The sequence below is a fragment of the Pristis pectinata genome, chromosome 1, assembly GCF_009764475.1.
Source record: "Pristis pectinata isolate sPriPec2 chromosome 1, sPriPec2.1.pri, whole genome shotgun sequence".
NCBI lineage: Eukaryota > Metazoa > Chordata > Chondrichthyes > Rhinopristiformes > Pristidae > Pristis > Pristis pectinata.
In genome coordinates this window covers 7,962,436-7,977,593 of record NC_067405.1, presented here as the reverse complement: position 1 = coordinate 7,977,593, position 15,158 = coordinate 7,962,436, and the positions used below count along the sequence as shown (strand labels likewise).

General features: G+C 45.7%; 1 protein-coding gene across 1 annotated transcript in view; it reads left to right on the top strand.

Moving 5' to 3' along the window:
- The first annotated feature begins 2,244 nt into the window (after nt 1–2,244).
- eaf2 (ELL associated factor 2) overlaps nt 2,245–15,158 on the top strand; it is a 41,949-nt gene continuing 29,035 nt past the window's right edge. Inside the window, 2 exon segments of the mRNA XM_052019711.1 lie at nt 2,245–2,424; nt 13,659–13,753. Coding sequence (XP_051875671.1) covers nt 2,322–2,424; nt 13,659–13,753 — 198 coding nt within the window. The 5' untranslated portion in view covers nt 2,245–2,321.

Here is a 15,158-nt window from a genome sequence, read left to right as displayed (position 1 = left end):
GCTTCAATCTGAGGTTCCCAGCTGCTTTAAGCAACTATCATCCCGGTACCTAAGAAAAACAAGCTAACATGCCTTAATGACTACCTCCTGGTGGCTCTGACATCCACCATCATGAAGTGCTTCGAGAGGCTGGTCATGGCATGCATTAACTCCAGCTTCCCAGAAAGCCTCAACCCAGTGTAATTCGCCTACTGCCAAAACAGGTCTATGGTGAATGCCATCTCCCTGGCTCTTCACTTGTATCTGGAGCATATGGACAGTAAAGGCACCTACGTTAGACTATTATTTATTGACTACAGGTCTGACTGCAATACTATAATTCTAAGAAAAATCATCACCAAGCTCTGAGACCTGGGACTCAATACCTCCCTTTGCAATTGGATCCTTGACTTTCTAACCAACAGACCACAATCAGTGAGGATAGGCAGCAACACCTCCGCCACGATTATTATCAACACTGGTGCCCCACAAGGCTGCGTCCTCAGCCCCCTACTCTACTTCCTGTACACTCATGACTGTGTGGCCAGATTCTGTAACTCCATTTACAAATTTGCAGATGATACCACCGTAGAGGGCCGTATCACAAATAACATTGTCAGAGTACAGGAAGGAGATAGAGAGTTTAGTGACATGATGTCATGACAACAACCTTTCCCTCAATGTCAGCAAAACAAAAGAGCTGGTTATTGACTTCAGGAAGGGGGGCAGTGCACATGCACCTGTCTACATCAATGGTGCTGAGGTCGAGAGGGTTGAGAGCTTAAAGTTCCTAGAGTTCAAGTTCCTACATGAATGATAGAAAAATAGGGGGCTATGTGGGAGGGAAGGGTTAGATAGATCTTAGAGAAGGATAAAATGTCAGCACAACATTGTGGGCCGAAGGGCCTGTACTGTGCTGTAGCGTTCTATGTTTTATTCTATAAGTGAACATCACCAATAGCCGGTCTTGGTCCAACCACGTAGACTACAGAAATTTGTCATGTCCCCTTTGACATTCACCAACTTTTATCGATGCACCACAGAAAGCATCCTATTTAGATATATCATGGCTTGGTATGGCAACTGCTCTGCCCAGGGCTGCAAGAAACTGCAGAGAGTTATGGACACAGCTGAGCACATAACAGAAACCGGGCCCCCCTCCATGGACTCTGTCTATACTTCTTGCTGCCTCGGTATAGCAGTCAGCATAATCAAAGACCCCACCCACCTTGGACATTCTTTATTCTCTCCTCTCCCATCGGACAGAAGATTCAAAATCCTGAAAGCATGTACCACCAGGCTCAAGGACAGCTTCTATCCCACTGCTATAAGACTATTGAACTGCTCCCTGGTTTGATAAAATGGACTCTTGACTTCTACCTCATTATGGCCTTGCACCAGATTGAATCAGAATCAGGTTTATTATCACTGACATACATCGTGAAATTTGTTGTTCTGTGGCAGTAGTACAGTGCAAGACATAAAAATTACCACAAGTTACCAAAAAATAAATAAATAAAATGTTGCAAAAGAGGAATAACGAGGTGGAGTTCATGGGTTCGTGGACCGTACAGAAATCTGATGGCGTAGGGGAAGAAGCTGTTCCAAAACACTGAGTGTGGGTCTTCACGCTCCTACTTGTCTACTGCACTGCACTTTCTCTGCAGCTGTGACACTTTACTCTGCATTCTGTATTGTTTTACTTTGTACTACCTCAATGCATTGTGTAATGAATTGATCTGTGTGGATGGTAAGTTTTTCACTGTACCTCGGTACAAGTGACAATAATAAACCAATATCAATTTCATTTCCAATCTTATTGAGAAGGGGAGCATACTTAATGGCAAAGCCCATTCTTGTCCCTATTTATTATATTTTGAACCGTGACTGCTGCCATAAAAGTGCTTTTGGGACATCCTGGGTCTTGAACATTTCTTCATAAAAGCAAAATATATTCAATTCCATGTTAATTGCCCATTTCTACCACGTGGGGCGGGGCCCCAACATGGGGGCGTGTCCTAACGTAACCACGCCCTCGCCCCTCTCGTGACGTCACGGCGGTGCTGCGAGCGTCAATGAGGCGTGACCAATATTGCAAATACGACCCTGACAATCGTATCTTGATGGACAGAAGAGGAGACCAATCATAATGCGGACGGATCAACCGCCTGACTTCATTCGTCAGCGTCTGCCAATTAAAGTTCGGAGAAAAGTGGGCGGGGCTGGTGTGATTGTCTCCTCCCCCCCCCCCACTGAGCCGTAAAGTTTGGTTGAGAGGCGCCCCGGGAGTTGAAGGGCTGTGAGTGGTTTATGCCGACGCTGGGAGACGGGGTGCTCTGAGGATGAATGGAGGAGCTCTCCCTCAGTTCGACAACAAAGAGCACGTTTTAAAGTTGGGCGGCAGCTTTGACAAGCGACCCCAGTGTGGCTTCCACACCATCCGATGTAAGTGGCGGCGCTCGCCCCCTAGGGTTGGGAAGAGTGAGGTGTCAGTGAATGAGAGGGGGGAAGAGGGGGGAAGAGGGTGGGGGGGGCGAGAGGGGGGAAGAGGGTGGGGGGGGGCGAGAGGGGGGAAGAGGGTGGGGAGGGGGGCGAGAGGGGGGGAAGAGGGTGGTGAGGGGGGCGAGAGGGGGAAGAGGGTGGGGGGGCGAGAGGGGGGAAGAGGGTGGGGGGGGCGAGAGGGGGGAAGAGGGTGGGGGGGGCGAGAGGGGGGAAGGAGGGTGGGGGGGGCGAGAGGGGGAAGAGGGTGGGGGGGGCGAGAGGGGGGAAGAGGGTGGGGGGGGCGAGAGGGGGGAAGAGGGTGGGGGGGCGAGAGGGGGGAAGAGGGTGGGGAGGGGCGAGAGGGGGGAAGAGGGTGGGGAGGGGGCGAGAGGGGGGAAGAGGGTGGGGAGGGGGCGAGAGGGGGGAAGAGGGTGGGGGGGGCGAGAGGGGGGAAGAGGGTGGGGGGGGCGAGAGGGGGAAGAGGGTGGGGGGTGGCGAGAGGGGGGAAGAGGGTGGGGGGGGGAGAGGGGGAAGAGGGTGGGAGGGGGCGAGAGGGGGGAAGAGGGTGGGAGGGGGCGAGAGGGGGGAAGAGGGTGGGGGAGAGGGGGCGAGAGGGTGGGGGGGCGAGAGGGGGGAAGAGGGTGGGGGGGCGAGAGGGGGGAAGAGGGTGGGGGGGGCGAGAGGGGGGAAGAGGGTGGGGGGGGGAGGGGGGAAGAGGGTGGGGGGGCGAGAGGGGGGAAGAGGGTGGGGGGGCGAGAGGGGGGAAGAGGGTGGGGGGGGGAGAGGGGGGAAGAGGGTGGGGGGGGAGAGGGGGGAAGAGGGGGGGGGGGCGAGAGGGGGGAAGAGGGTGGGGGGGGCGAGAGGGGGAAGAGGTGGGGGGGTCGAGAGGGGGGGAGGGGGGAAGAGGGGGGGAGGGGGGAAGAGGGTGGGAGAGGGGGGAAGAGGGTGGGGGGGGCGAGAGGGGGGAAGAGGGTGGGGGGGAGAGGGGGGGGGGGAAGAGGGTGGGGAGGGGGGAGAGGGGGGAAGAGGGTGGGGAGGGGGAGGGGGAAGAGGGTGGGGAGGGGGCGAGAGGGGGGAAGAGGGTGGGGAGGGGGGAAGAGGGTGGGGAGGGGGCTAGAGGGGGGAAGAGGGTGGGGAGGGGGAGGGGGGAAGAGGGGGAAGAGGGGGGAGGGTGGGGGGGGGAAGGGGGAGAGGGGGTAGAGGGGGGAGGGAGAGGGGAAGGGGAGAGGGGGGAGGGGAAGGGAGGGGGGGGGGGAAGTGGGGAGGGGGAGGGGAGGGAGGAGGGGAGGGTGAGGGTGAAGGGGGGAGGGGTGGGGAGAGGGGGAGGGAGAGGTAGTAGGGGGGAAGAGAGGGTAGGTGAGGGTGCTGAAGGGGAGAGGGGTGAGGTGGGGAGAGGGCAGTGGGGGGTTTAGGGAGGCAGTAGGTGGTGTGGGGAGGGGATTGGGGTGTGGGGAGGGGATTGGGGTTAGGGTTAGAGCTACATGATCATTAAATCTTCATTTTTAGTAGTGTAAATTGCAGGATGAATGTTGGTAGGGTACAGGATGTAATGTTCAGCCTTCTTGAGCTTCAAGAGATCTGTTGCATCTCCCTGAAAAGCAGATGAGGTTAGTTTATTGTTTCAATCCAGCTAGCACTGTGCTCCTTCGGTCCTGTACTGGAGTAAGTCAGTCACTGTCGTGAAATAAATTCCCAATGTTCTGATAAAAAAGCAATGTTGAGCCACTTCAAGGATTTAGACGCATTTGGAAGGAGGAGTGAAGATCAGCAAACCACACTTGAATGAGGATTAATGAAGGAAAGATAGGAAGTGGTATTTGGCCGATAAAGGGAATTAAAACAAAAACAAGGATGATTGAAAAGTAGTACTTCGAGGAGAAAATGGGGGACAAGTAAACAATAAAGATTAAATACTTTGATAATGTCAAAAGAAAAACCAGAGGGAAATGTACAAAAAGGGGGAAAAAGATAGGATAAAAAGAGGAAAGAAGAAGAGTTGGTATAGAAAAGTAAAGAAGTTAGGATTAAAGAGAAAAAAGCAGAAGGTTAGTTGAAGATAAAAGTGAAAAGAAGAGGGTGGGAAGGGTGAGGACAAACTGATTGTCGAGCGAATCATGGCTTCAATTACTTATGTTGGGTGTGTGACTCATCCTGCGGATCTTTGTTAAATTTTGTTTGCTTTAAGTATTGGTTGAGTAATTAAAATACTGAATGTGTGTGCTCAGTAGATTTGTATCATGCAACTAGCTGAGCAGGTTCAAGTTTTATCTTCATCTCTGGCTGGCTGGAACAGCTATGGAGGCATTGTAGTTGGTCTTGGTGCCTGATGTTTAGGAGTGACGGTGGGCAGGCACGGTAGTGTAGCTTAGCATAACGCTTTACAGCGCCAGTGACCCGGGTTCAATTCCCGCTGCTGTCTGTAAGGAGTTTGTATGTTGTCCCCGTGTCTGCGTGGGTTTCCTTGGGGTGCTCTGGTTTCCTCCCACGTTCCAAAGACGTACGGGTTAGGAAGTTGTGGGCATGTTATGTTGGCGCTGGAAGTGTGGCGACACTTGTGGGCTGCCCCCAGAACACTCTACGCAAAAGATGTATTTCACTGTGTGTTTTGATGTACATGTGACTAATAAAGATCTTAATTACAGGATTGACCCTTCATTTTTCTACCTTGGGTGTTCCTGACTTTTAATTCAATGAGCCTTGTGTGGACTCAAATGAAATGTATGCTTCCCCATCCCTCCCTAAACGCAGGTAAATTGGTCACTGTAAGTTACCCCGGTGTGTAGGTTAGTGATGGAATTGCGGGGGAGTTGATCAGAACTGGGGAAGAGTTTTTTTTTAAATGGGATTAGTGTATCCTTGGACTCGGTGGGCTGAAGTGTCTGTTTCTGTGCTTTGTGACTCTGAATCACTTGAAGTGTTTGTCTAGTTTAGTGATTGGGCAACCAATGGATCTTTTTATTTAGAAGGGGTGGGGGGGAAGACTCTGCCAGAAAATGTGTTACAGCAGGCAGCCTGCTGATCATATGGTTGGTATAATTGTGTAGGGTCAACCACATAGCCTTTGTCTCTGGTCACAAATAGAATCGGCTGCGTAAGGACCTTGGTTTCATTCTCGAAAGTACAGCAGTGAGCTGGCTTTGTCAATCTGGCAGTTTCGTACTAACTCTTCACCTTGGGTTTTATTTGCATTTCACTAATTTTAGCTGAATGCAGGAAACCTTTGTTTCCTATTATTTCAAATTGGCCTTGTCTAGTTGATTTTGAAGGTGGGGAAATTACCTGGGTGGTATTGAGGTGCGTCTTGCCCGGTGTGAGTTTTACATTTACTGTCCTTGGGCACTCTTGAGCTTATTTTGGCAGTATATTTCTTCTATTTACTCATTTATAGCATGTGGGTGTTGCTGACGAGGCCAGTATTCATTGCCAATTCCTAATTTCCTTTTAGGAAAAGGTGTTGGTGAGCTGTAGCTTTGAACCGCTGCAGACCTTGTGGGTGAAGTTCATCCTCTAGTGCTGTTGGTTCAGGTTTAGACCCAGTGATGAATGAATGGTGATATATTTCCAAGCCTGGATACTATTTTTCAGTTGGTAAGAGGGACAGTGTAATAGCAGATGGAGCTTACATAGAATATTGAACAGTACAGCACCTTACAGGCCCTTCGGCCCACAGTGTTGTGCCAACCTATATAAACACCTACTCCCTGATCAATCTAACCCTTCCCTCCTACACAGCCCATAATCCTTCATTTTTCTTAGTTCCATGTGCCTATCTACAAGTCTGTTAATGTTCCCATTGTATCAGTCTCTACCACCACCCCTGGCAGTGTGTTCCAGGCACCTGCCACTCTCTGGGTTAAAAGAAAACCTACCTCTGACATCTCTCCGAAACTTTCCTCTGACCTTAAACAGTTGTCCTCTGTCCTCTGGTATTGGCCATTGTTGTCCTGGGGAAAAGGTGCTGACTGTCCACCCTATCTATGCCCGTCATAATCTTGTACACCTCCATCAAGTTGCCTGTCATTCTGCATCACACCAAAGATTAAAGCCCTAGTTCCTTCAGCCTTTCCTCATAAGACATGTTCTCTAATCCAGGCAGCACCCTCTCTAAAGCTTCCTCATCCTTCTTATAATGAGGTGACCAGAACTGAACACAATTCTCTAAGTGTGGTCTAACCAGAGTTTTCTAAAGCTTCAGCATTACCTCGTGGCTCTTGAACTCAGTCACCTGACTCTTAAAGGCCAGCACACTGTACGCCTTCTTAACAACCCTATCTACTTGCGTGGCAACTTTGAGGGATCTATGAACTTGGACCCCAAGATCCCTCTGTTCCTCCACACTGCTAAGAATCCTGCCATTAACCTTGTACTCCACCTTTCAGTTCCTTCTTCCAAAGTGTATCACTTCACACTTGAACTCCATCTGCCACTCCTTCGCTGAAGTCTATATCCTGTCTATATCCAGTTGTAACCTACGACAACCTTCTACACTATCCACAACCCCTCCAACCTTCGTGTCATCTGTAAACTTACTAACCCATCCCTCCACTTCCTCATCCAAGTCATTTATAAAAATCACAGAGCAGGGGTCCCAGAACAGACCCCTGCAGAGCACCACTAGTCCTCCAGGCAGAATACTCTCCATCTACTACCACCCTCTGCTTCTGTGGGCAAGCCAATTCCAAATCCACACAGCCAAGTCTCTGTGGGTCCCATGCCTCGTGACTTAGTCCTGATAACTCTGATGCATTTTTGTGAGGGCTGATAAGGGTAGGACATACACAATGAAGGTTGTGCCTTGGGTGTATTGAGAAACAGAGGGAATTGATGTACAACTCCAAGGATCCCTGAAGGCTGCAGCACAGATTGATAAGGTGAAAAAAGGATGGGTGTGTTTTCCTTGGAATGGAGGAGGCTAAGGCTAAGATAATGAGGGGCATAGATAGGGTAAGATAGTAGGAAACTTCTCTCCCCAATGCAGAGGTGCCTAAAGCTAAGGGAATAGGTTTAAGGTGAGGTGTAAGAAGTTTAGCAGGGATCTGAGGAGGAACTCTTTCACCCAGAGGGTGTTTGAAGTATGGATGAGTGGTTGGTAGAGGCAGGTGCTCTAAGTAAACGAGCACTTGAATTGCCAAGGCATAGAGGGCTATGGACCAGCTGCTGGTAAATGTGATTAATACAGGTGGGTACCTGATGGTTGGGGAAACAAAGGACTGCAGATGTTGAAATCTAGATGAAAAACACCATGATGCTGGAGGAACTCATTGCTGGAGGATCTACTCATTACCCTTACAATAATCGTTCTATCATAATCAAAGACCCCACCCACCGGGTCATTCTCTCTTCTCTCCCCTTCCGTCAGGTAGAAGATACAGGAGCCTGAGGGTATGTACCACCAGGCTCAAGGACAGCTTCTGCTTCACTGTGATAAGACTATTGAACGGGTCCCTTATTACGATGAGATGGACTCTGACCTCACAATCTACCTTGTTGTGACCTTGCACCTTATTGCACTGCACTTTCTCTGTAGCTGTGACACTTTACTCTGTACTGTTAGTGTTGTTACCTGTACTACATCAATGCACTCGGTATATAACCCAATGTAACTGCACTGAGTAAGAATTGACCTGTACGAACGGTATGCAAGACAAGTTTTTCCACTGTACCTCGGTACAAGTGACAATAATATACCAATACTAACTGAGGCAGGCCAGGCAGCATCCTGAAGAAAAGCAGGCAGTCAACGTTTCGGGTCAGGACCCTTCTTCCGGACTGCCTGCTTTTGTCCACGGATGCTACCTGGCCTGCTGAGTTCCCTCCAGCATCAGTGTTTTTTCATACTTGATGGTTGGCCTGGGCATGGTGGACCAATGGTCCTGTTTCTGTGCTGTGTGGTTCTATAATTCCAGAGTTTCTGAATGGACAAATAAGTAAATGAGAAGCAGGAGGGGAACTGTTATAGCTAATGCTTTGGCTGTGCCTATAATGCAATAGAACCGAGGTAGAATCCCACTGGCATGGAGACACAGAAGAAGCTTTGAACGCTGCTGTGGGCAGCCAAAGGCACCAGGACAATCTGCCAAGGATGAAGAGGGATAGTTTACCATTGTCACAGTTTAAGTAGTATCATCTAACATGAGGGCCCTTAATATTGATGAGGGCTGGTTCTGTACTATGTCAAGGGAGAAATATAGATGGAGGGATTTGAGTATGGGTTACAGGAGAGATGGATAGGGGGATAGCCATATTCAAGGACTTTAGTCCGGGTGTTTTAGATTTCAGCAACAGAGGTTATGGGTGGGGTATTTGTGGAGGGGGGATTGCAGGTGATGATGCCGTTTTGGAGAGAAGGGGACAATCTTACTGTGAAGGAACTGTTAATATTACCCTAACATGAGGGCAAGGAAACAAATTGTAGCTGAAAATGGGCTTGAGGCAGAAGGGTTGTTATTGGCAAGGTGAGTTAACATGAGTAAAGGAGAATCAAAGGAGAAAAGCAAGCTCGGGGTAAGAAAACAGAAATCCTGGGAGAACTTTGGCCTAGATGCTAGGGAAGGTGAAGAGTGAGATGGCTTAAAGGAGGTCTCATCTTGATGACTGATTCATTTGTAATTATTATTGCTGGTGAGGGTGGAGGAGCAGAGTTAAGGGGTTTAAGATGATTGAAGAGAAACAGGCATTACCTTCCAAGATATGTCTTGGAATAATGAGCAGTTTTTTTTGCAGAGGAGAGCAAGATTCAATGTTGCTTTATGTCCTCCAGTTGGACCTGGTGATGAATAAGTTACTTATGCTGTTTAATGTTAAGGGGTTTTAAAAAAAATATTCAAGTATGTGTTCCTTGGGTTTTAGGGAGCCTTTAGAGATGGTTGGATGCTTCAGGTTTGGCTGTGCAGTCCAATCCTCCTCAATGCATTGGGTTCTGGTTTAGTGCCAATACACAGAGGTTTTGTGTCACCTAGTGTTGGAACAATTGGAAAAATTCTCAACTTGGTCTCTACAAAATTTCATCTGATTTCCGTTTTTGGGAATAATATTTTGATTCTCCCGATGGCAGAGTGTTTTTGCAACTAGTCCGAGGACTGTATCAGCTGACTAGCACACTGATGCAAACCTGTGGCTATGCTGACTAGATGCGCGCAGTGAATGGGAGCAAGCTGTCTCCCATTGCACGCCCTAGTGTTTGCACGCCCTAGCTCCATCCTTGAAACTGACATTCAGTCATGGGAGCACTGAGCCATACAACTGCTTGGATCTACACTACCATTTGTTAAAGTCATTGTGGTCTGATCATTAATCACAGCTCCACTTTCCTGGTTGATTCAATACACTTGTCATTACAATCACAGCCAAAGCATTACTGACAACAGTTTTTCTTCTGACTCTGGGATAGAGAATGCCAAAGATTTATAATCATTAGAAGGGGAGGAATCCCTCCTTACTTGGTCTTAAATGGGTTATGCTTGATCCTGAGACAATGCCACTTAGTTCTAGATTTTCCCCATGGGGGTAAACATCCCCTTGGCATCCATGCTGCCAAGCCTCCTTGGAATCCTTAATGTCGATAGAATTAGCTCTCATTCTTATATAGGCCCAATCATCTCGATCGTCCTTTGTGTGGCTTCCAAGGCAAATGTACCTTAAAAAAATTTCCAAGTGCAATCTCATAAAGGCCCTGCGCAGATGCAGCAGAACTTGATTTTTATATCTCTTTTGCAATAAGTCTACGTTCCATTTTCCTTCCTAATTACTTCACCCGTGCATTAACTTTGTGTTTCTGGTACAAGTAAACACAGATCTCTCTGAATACCAGCATCTTTAGTCTCACACCACTGCACATAATGGCCTTTGGGACCATAGTTGTATACACCATAGAAAGTGGTCATGCGCCCCACTATTACTGGGTCAGGTATTCGGTAATCGGTTTATTATAAGATATCTTATTAGTCACATGTACAATGAAACACAGTGAAATGCATCCTTTGTGTAGAGTGTTCTGGGGGCAGCCCACAGGTGTTGCCACTCTCCTGCTGCCAACATAGCATGCCCACAACTTCCTAACCTGTATGTCTTTGGAATGTGGGAGGAAACTGGAGCACCCGGAAGAAACCCATGCAGACACGGGGAGAACGTACAAACTCCTTACAGATGGTGGCCGGAATTGAACCCAGGTCGCTGGCGCTGTAATAGCCTTATGCTAACCGCTACACTACTGTGCCTGTTTTGCATGCCATCCGTACAGGTCATTTCAAAACATCAGTATGTTGAGGTAGTACAAAGGGAAAAGCAATAACAGAATACAGAATTATAGTGATATGGTTACAGAGAGAGTACAGTGCAAGTAGACAAATAAGGTGCAAGGGCCATGATTTGCTATGGAAATCCCAAACTAATATCACTGCTCTGATGCTCCCCATAGCTTTGCATTTTCCTTTGTTGAAATATTTATACTGTTTTTTATTCTCCTGAAAGATGCAACAGTTTCTGCTTGAACCTCTGGCCTACATGTATTGTGTTTTAATCATTCAGGAGTAGGTCATTAATACCTGGAGCATGCCCACTACTCATTGTGGGTCCACATCTTAATTCCATTTTATTATCAGTTAAGAAATTTTTAATTGAACAGTACCCTACTGCTTTTTGAGGGAGAGTTTCAGATTTCCATCTGAGCATTGCAATCAAAGAAAATATTTTCAATTTCATTGTTATTTTCTTGGGAACTGTTACTGTGCTGAGCTTAATGAGCTAAATTTGGCCTGATTTCCTGAAGTATGTTGTGTGGTATTATAATGAGTACTGACTGCCTTTGAGGCAGAGCTGGGTCGGTTCTTTACTGGGGCATTATGTTATATGATAATAGATGCATGCAATCTCCTGGGCTGGTTTTGAGCAGGTGGATACTGGTTTTGAGGGGGTGGATGCGCCGGAGGTAGTGCTGGAGGAGAGGGCTATGGTTAGTGGGAAGGGGAAGATGGGGAAGACGAAGCCTCCATTAGCAGATCATTGCGGCACATGACCATCCCCAGCCCATAGTTCCTACCCCCCACCCCTTTTTATTTCCTTCCTCAAGCAGCAGCCGGTCTAGGTGATCCTTCTTTGCATGAGTCCAGTCAGTCAATGGACATGGGGATGTGGGATGTCACAACTGGGTCTGAGCTGTTCTTGCTTGATGGCCTCCTTCCCAACCTCGCAGCTCCAGTGATCTGCGTTCAATCGTGACATTCAGTGCTGTCTGTGTGGAGTTTGCACATTCTCCCTGTGAATCCATGGGTTTCCTCCCATGTCCCAATGACACGTGGGTTGTTTTTTTTTTGTCGATTGGAAAATGTACTGACGATTGGCAGAAGCTGGGAGGAATTGAGGGGAGTGTGGGGTGAATAAAATGGGTTTAAAGTAGGATTAGGCTTTATTACTGGGCAGTCAATATATGAAATCTTCCGTTTTGGTTACACTATAAATCATGAGGCTTGTCCAGTATGGGTTTCTTTGGAAGCTAATTCTGTTTTTAAAGAAAAAATTCTATTATTTCTTTTACCTTGGCTCTTCACTTCCTTTATCATTAAATAAACTAACTGATAATTTGGTAGTTAAACATACTTTGAGGATTTGGTTACAATTTAGAAAATATTATGGTTTATCGAGATTTTCTTTGTCTAGTCCGTTTTTTTTTTGCTAGTTGTTCTTTTTAAACCTTCTATGACTGATGTAGTTTTTAAAGAGTGGGATAGTTTGGGTATTACTTGTTTTCAGGATCTGTTCATTGAAGGAAATTTTTCTTAGTTTGAATAATTGTCAACTAATATAGTTTACCAAAACCCCATTTTTTCTCTATTTACAAATTAGAGACTTTCTCCGATCTCAGTTACATACATTCCCTGTGAGTCCTGATAAGAACTTACTAGATGTAATTTTTAATTTGAAGCTTTTTATGATGGCTCAATATCTAATATTTATGGTAGGTTATTAGGAATGAGTAAGGTTCCCTTAGACAAAATTAAAAATGCTTGTGAAACGAGATTTGCAGATTTCAATTTCTGAGGAAACTTGGAATGAAATTTTTAAATTGGTCAATACTTCTTCATTATCCTCGCATCGCATCCTCCTTCAATTTAAAGTGGTTCATAGAGCTCACCTGTCCAAAGATAAGCTATCTCATTTTATTTGGATATATCTCCTTATTGTGATAAATGCAATAACGGAGAAGCTTCTTTAGTCCACATGTTTTGGACATGTCCGAGAATTGAAAAATACTGAATAGAGGTACTTCAAACATTTTCTGTGCTTTTTAAAATAAATTTTAAGCCTAATCCTCTGACTACATTATTTGGGATTGTAGGAGGTAAAAAATATAATTTTGGAGACTTCTGATCTACACGTATTGGCCTTTATTTCTCTTATAGCCAGGAGGGCTGTGTTGCTTAAGCGGAAGGAAGTTACTCCCCCTACTCATGTCCAATGGCTATGGGATGTTATGTCATACCTAAATTTAGAGAAGATCTGTTGTTCAATTTCTGAATCTACTTTAGGACTTTCAAACATTGTGGGGGACCTTTTTTGAACTATTTTCAAAATCTTTGATTTGGTGGTAAAGTACAGATATTGGTTAATTACTATTATGTTTAGGGTGTTTTTTTTTTGTCTTACCAAACAGCTTCGGTCTTGGTAGTGGGTTTAGATTATTTTTATGAATAAAATTATTCCAATTAATTGTTACCAATTAACTATCATTTTTGCTTAGCAATATGGGGTATTGTGATTTTATGTATGATTTAACACAATGTATTATGTAGTATTTTGTCTTTTTATGATTCATGTACTCTGTATTTTCTATGTGGAATTAATAAAAATATTGTAGAAAGAAAGTAGGATTAGTATAAGTGGGTGCTGGTTGACACTGAATTAATGGGCTAAAGGGCATGTTTCTGTACTTTGCATCTACCAGCACAGGTGGGATAATAAGAGGCTGTTGTGTTACTGGTTGTTTATCTATTTTTACTCTTTTTGTATGCCTCCATCATTGAGTTCAGCCAACTTTTTGGTGTATGGATGTTGCATCGGACTTGGGTTCCTCAAAGGATGCATGGCTTTGTTCCCGCCAGGCAGTCAATGCCTTCAACCACTGAGCTGGTTAATGTTCAGAACAACTTGTAGTTTGATAGGGTCCTTCATCGTTATGCAATGGGTCCTGTTTTCTGTTCCAGATGATTTCAAGCCTGCGTCCATTGACACAACATGTGAAGGAGATCTTGAAGTGGGCAAAGGGGAACAAATTACAATCACCTTGCCAAACATAGAGGTAAGAATTTGAAAGATCCTATTGTTGGCCTCTTGTTCATCACTTAGCAGGGTGTATTAAATGTAAATTTCTAGGAAACCAGAAAGGGTTAGAAGTTCAATCATTCTTCTTTGCTGGAGCATGAATTCAAATCCATCACAGATGAATAATCCATTTCCTACTTTGACCAAACTGGGACTACTGAGTTCAGCCTGAGTAGCACACCTCGGGAAGACTATGTTGACTTAGAACCATAGAACACTACAGCACAGAAAACAGGTCATTCGGCCCTTCTATTCTGTGCCAAAACTTTATTCCGCTAGTCCCATTGACCTGCACCCAGTCCATACCCCTCCAGACCTCTCCCGTCCATGTATTCTATCCAATTTATTCTTAAAACTTTACCACATCAGACGGCAGCCCGTTCCACACTCCCACCACTCTTTGAGTGAAGAAGTTCCCCCTAAACCTTCCCCCTTTCACCCTAAAGCTGTCCTCTCGTACTTATCTCTCCTAATCTAGGTGGAAAGAGCCTACTCGTGTTAACTCTGTCTATACTCCTCATAATTTTGTAAACCTCTATCAAATCTCCCCTCATTCTTCCACGCTCCAAGGAATAAAGTCCTAACCTGTTCAATCTTTCCCTGTAACTCAACTCCTGAAGACCTGGCAACATCTAGTAAATCTTCTCTGCACTCTTTCAATCTTACTGATATCCTTCCTATAGTTCGGTGACCAGAACTGCACACAATACTCCAAATTTGGCCTCACCAATGTCTTGAAAGAGAGCAGTGTTGCCCTTACCAGAATGAAACTCGATTCAAAAAATAAAATTTGGTACAGGAATTCCATATACTAGGGTTGTGTTCACTGGAACTTGTATGGTTAGAGGATGATTTGATGAACATTTTTCAATCTTTAGGGGAACTGACAGTAGATAAAGAAAACTGATTTCCGTTAGTTTGGGGTATTTAGAACTTCCACAAATGATAATCCATGCTAGGCTAGTTGTTAAGGTTTACAACTAGATGGTAAGATTTTTTGTCAACTAAAGATCTTAAAGAATAAGGGGAAAAATGGGTATATGGGGTTGGATCAGCCATGGTCACATTGAATGGTGAATGGCCTTCTCAAGTTCCAACAAAAATCTTTTTCTGATAAGTCCTGGTTCCAGATGGTGGTGTTTCAAATGAAGACAATTGGACAGCTGAGTTTTGAAAAGTCTGTAAAACTGAGGTATGGAACTTGATACTCTTCCGTTTGGAGGCCAGAGAGTACATCGGAAGGAGAATGGATATGTGTCCTGAGTAGTTGGGTTATGGGGCACAAGGGGAAAAATTTCTTCTGACTACGTTCAGAAACAATTTGTTTTAATTTTAAATTTAAAATTGTAAATTCTCATCTTTGTTTTCAAAAATCCTCCTTA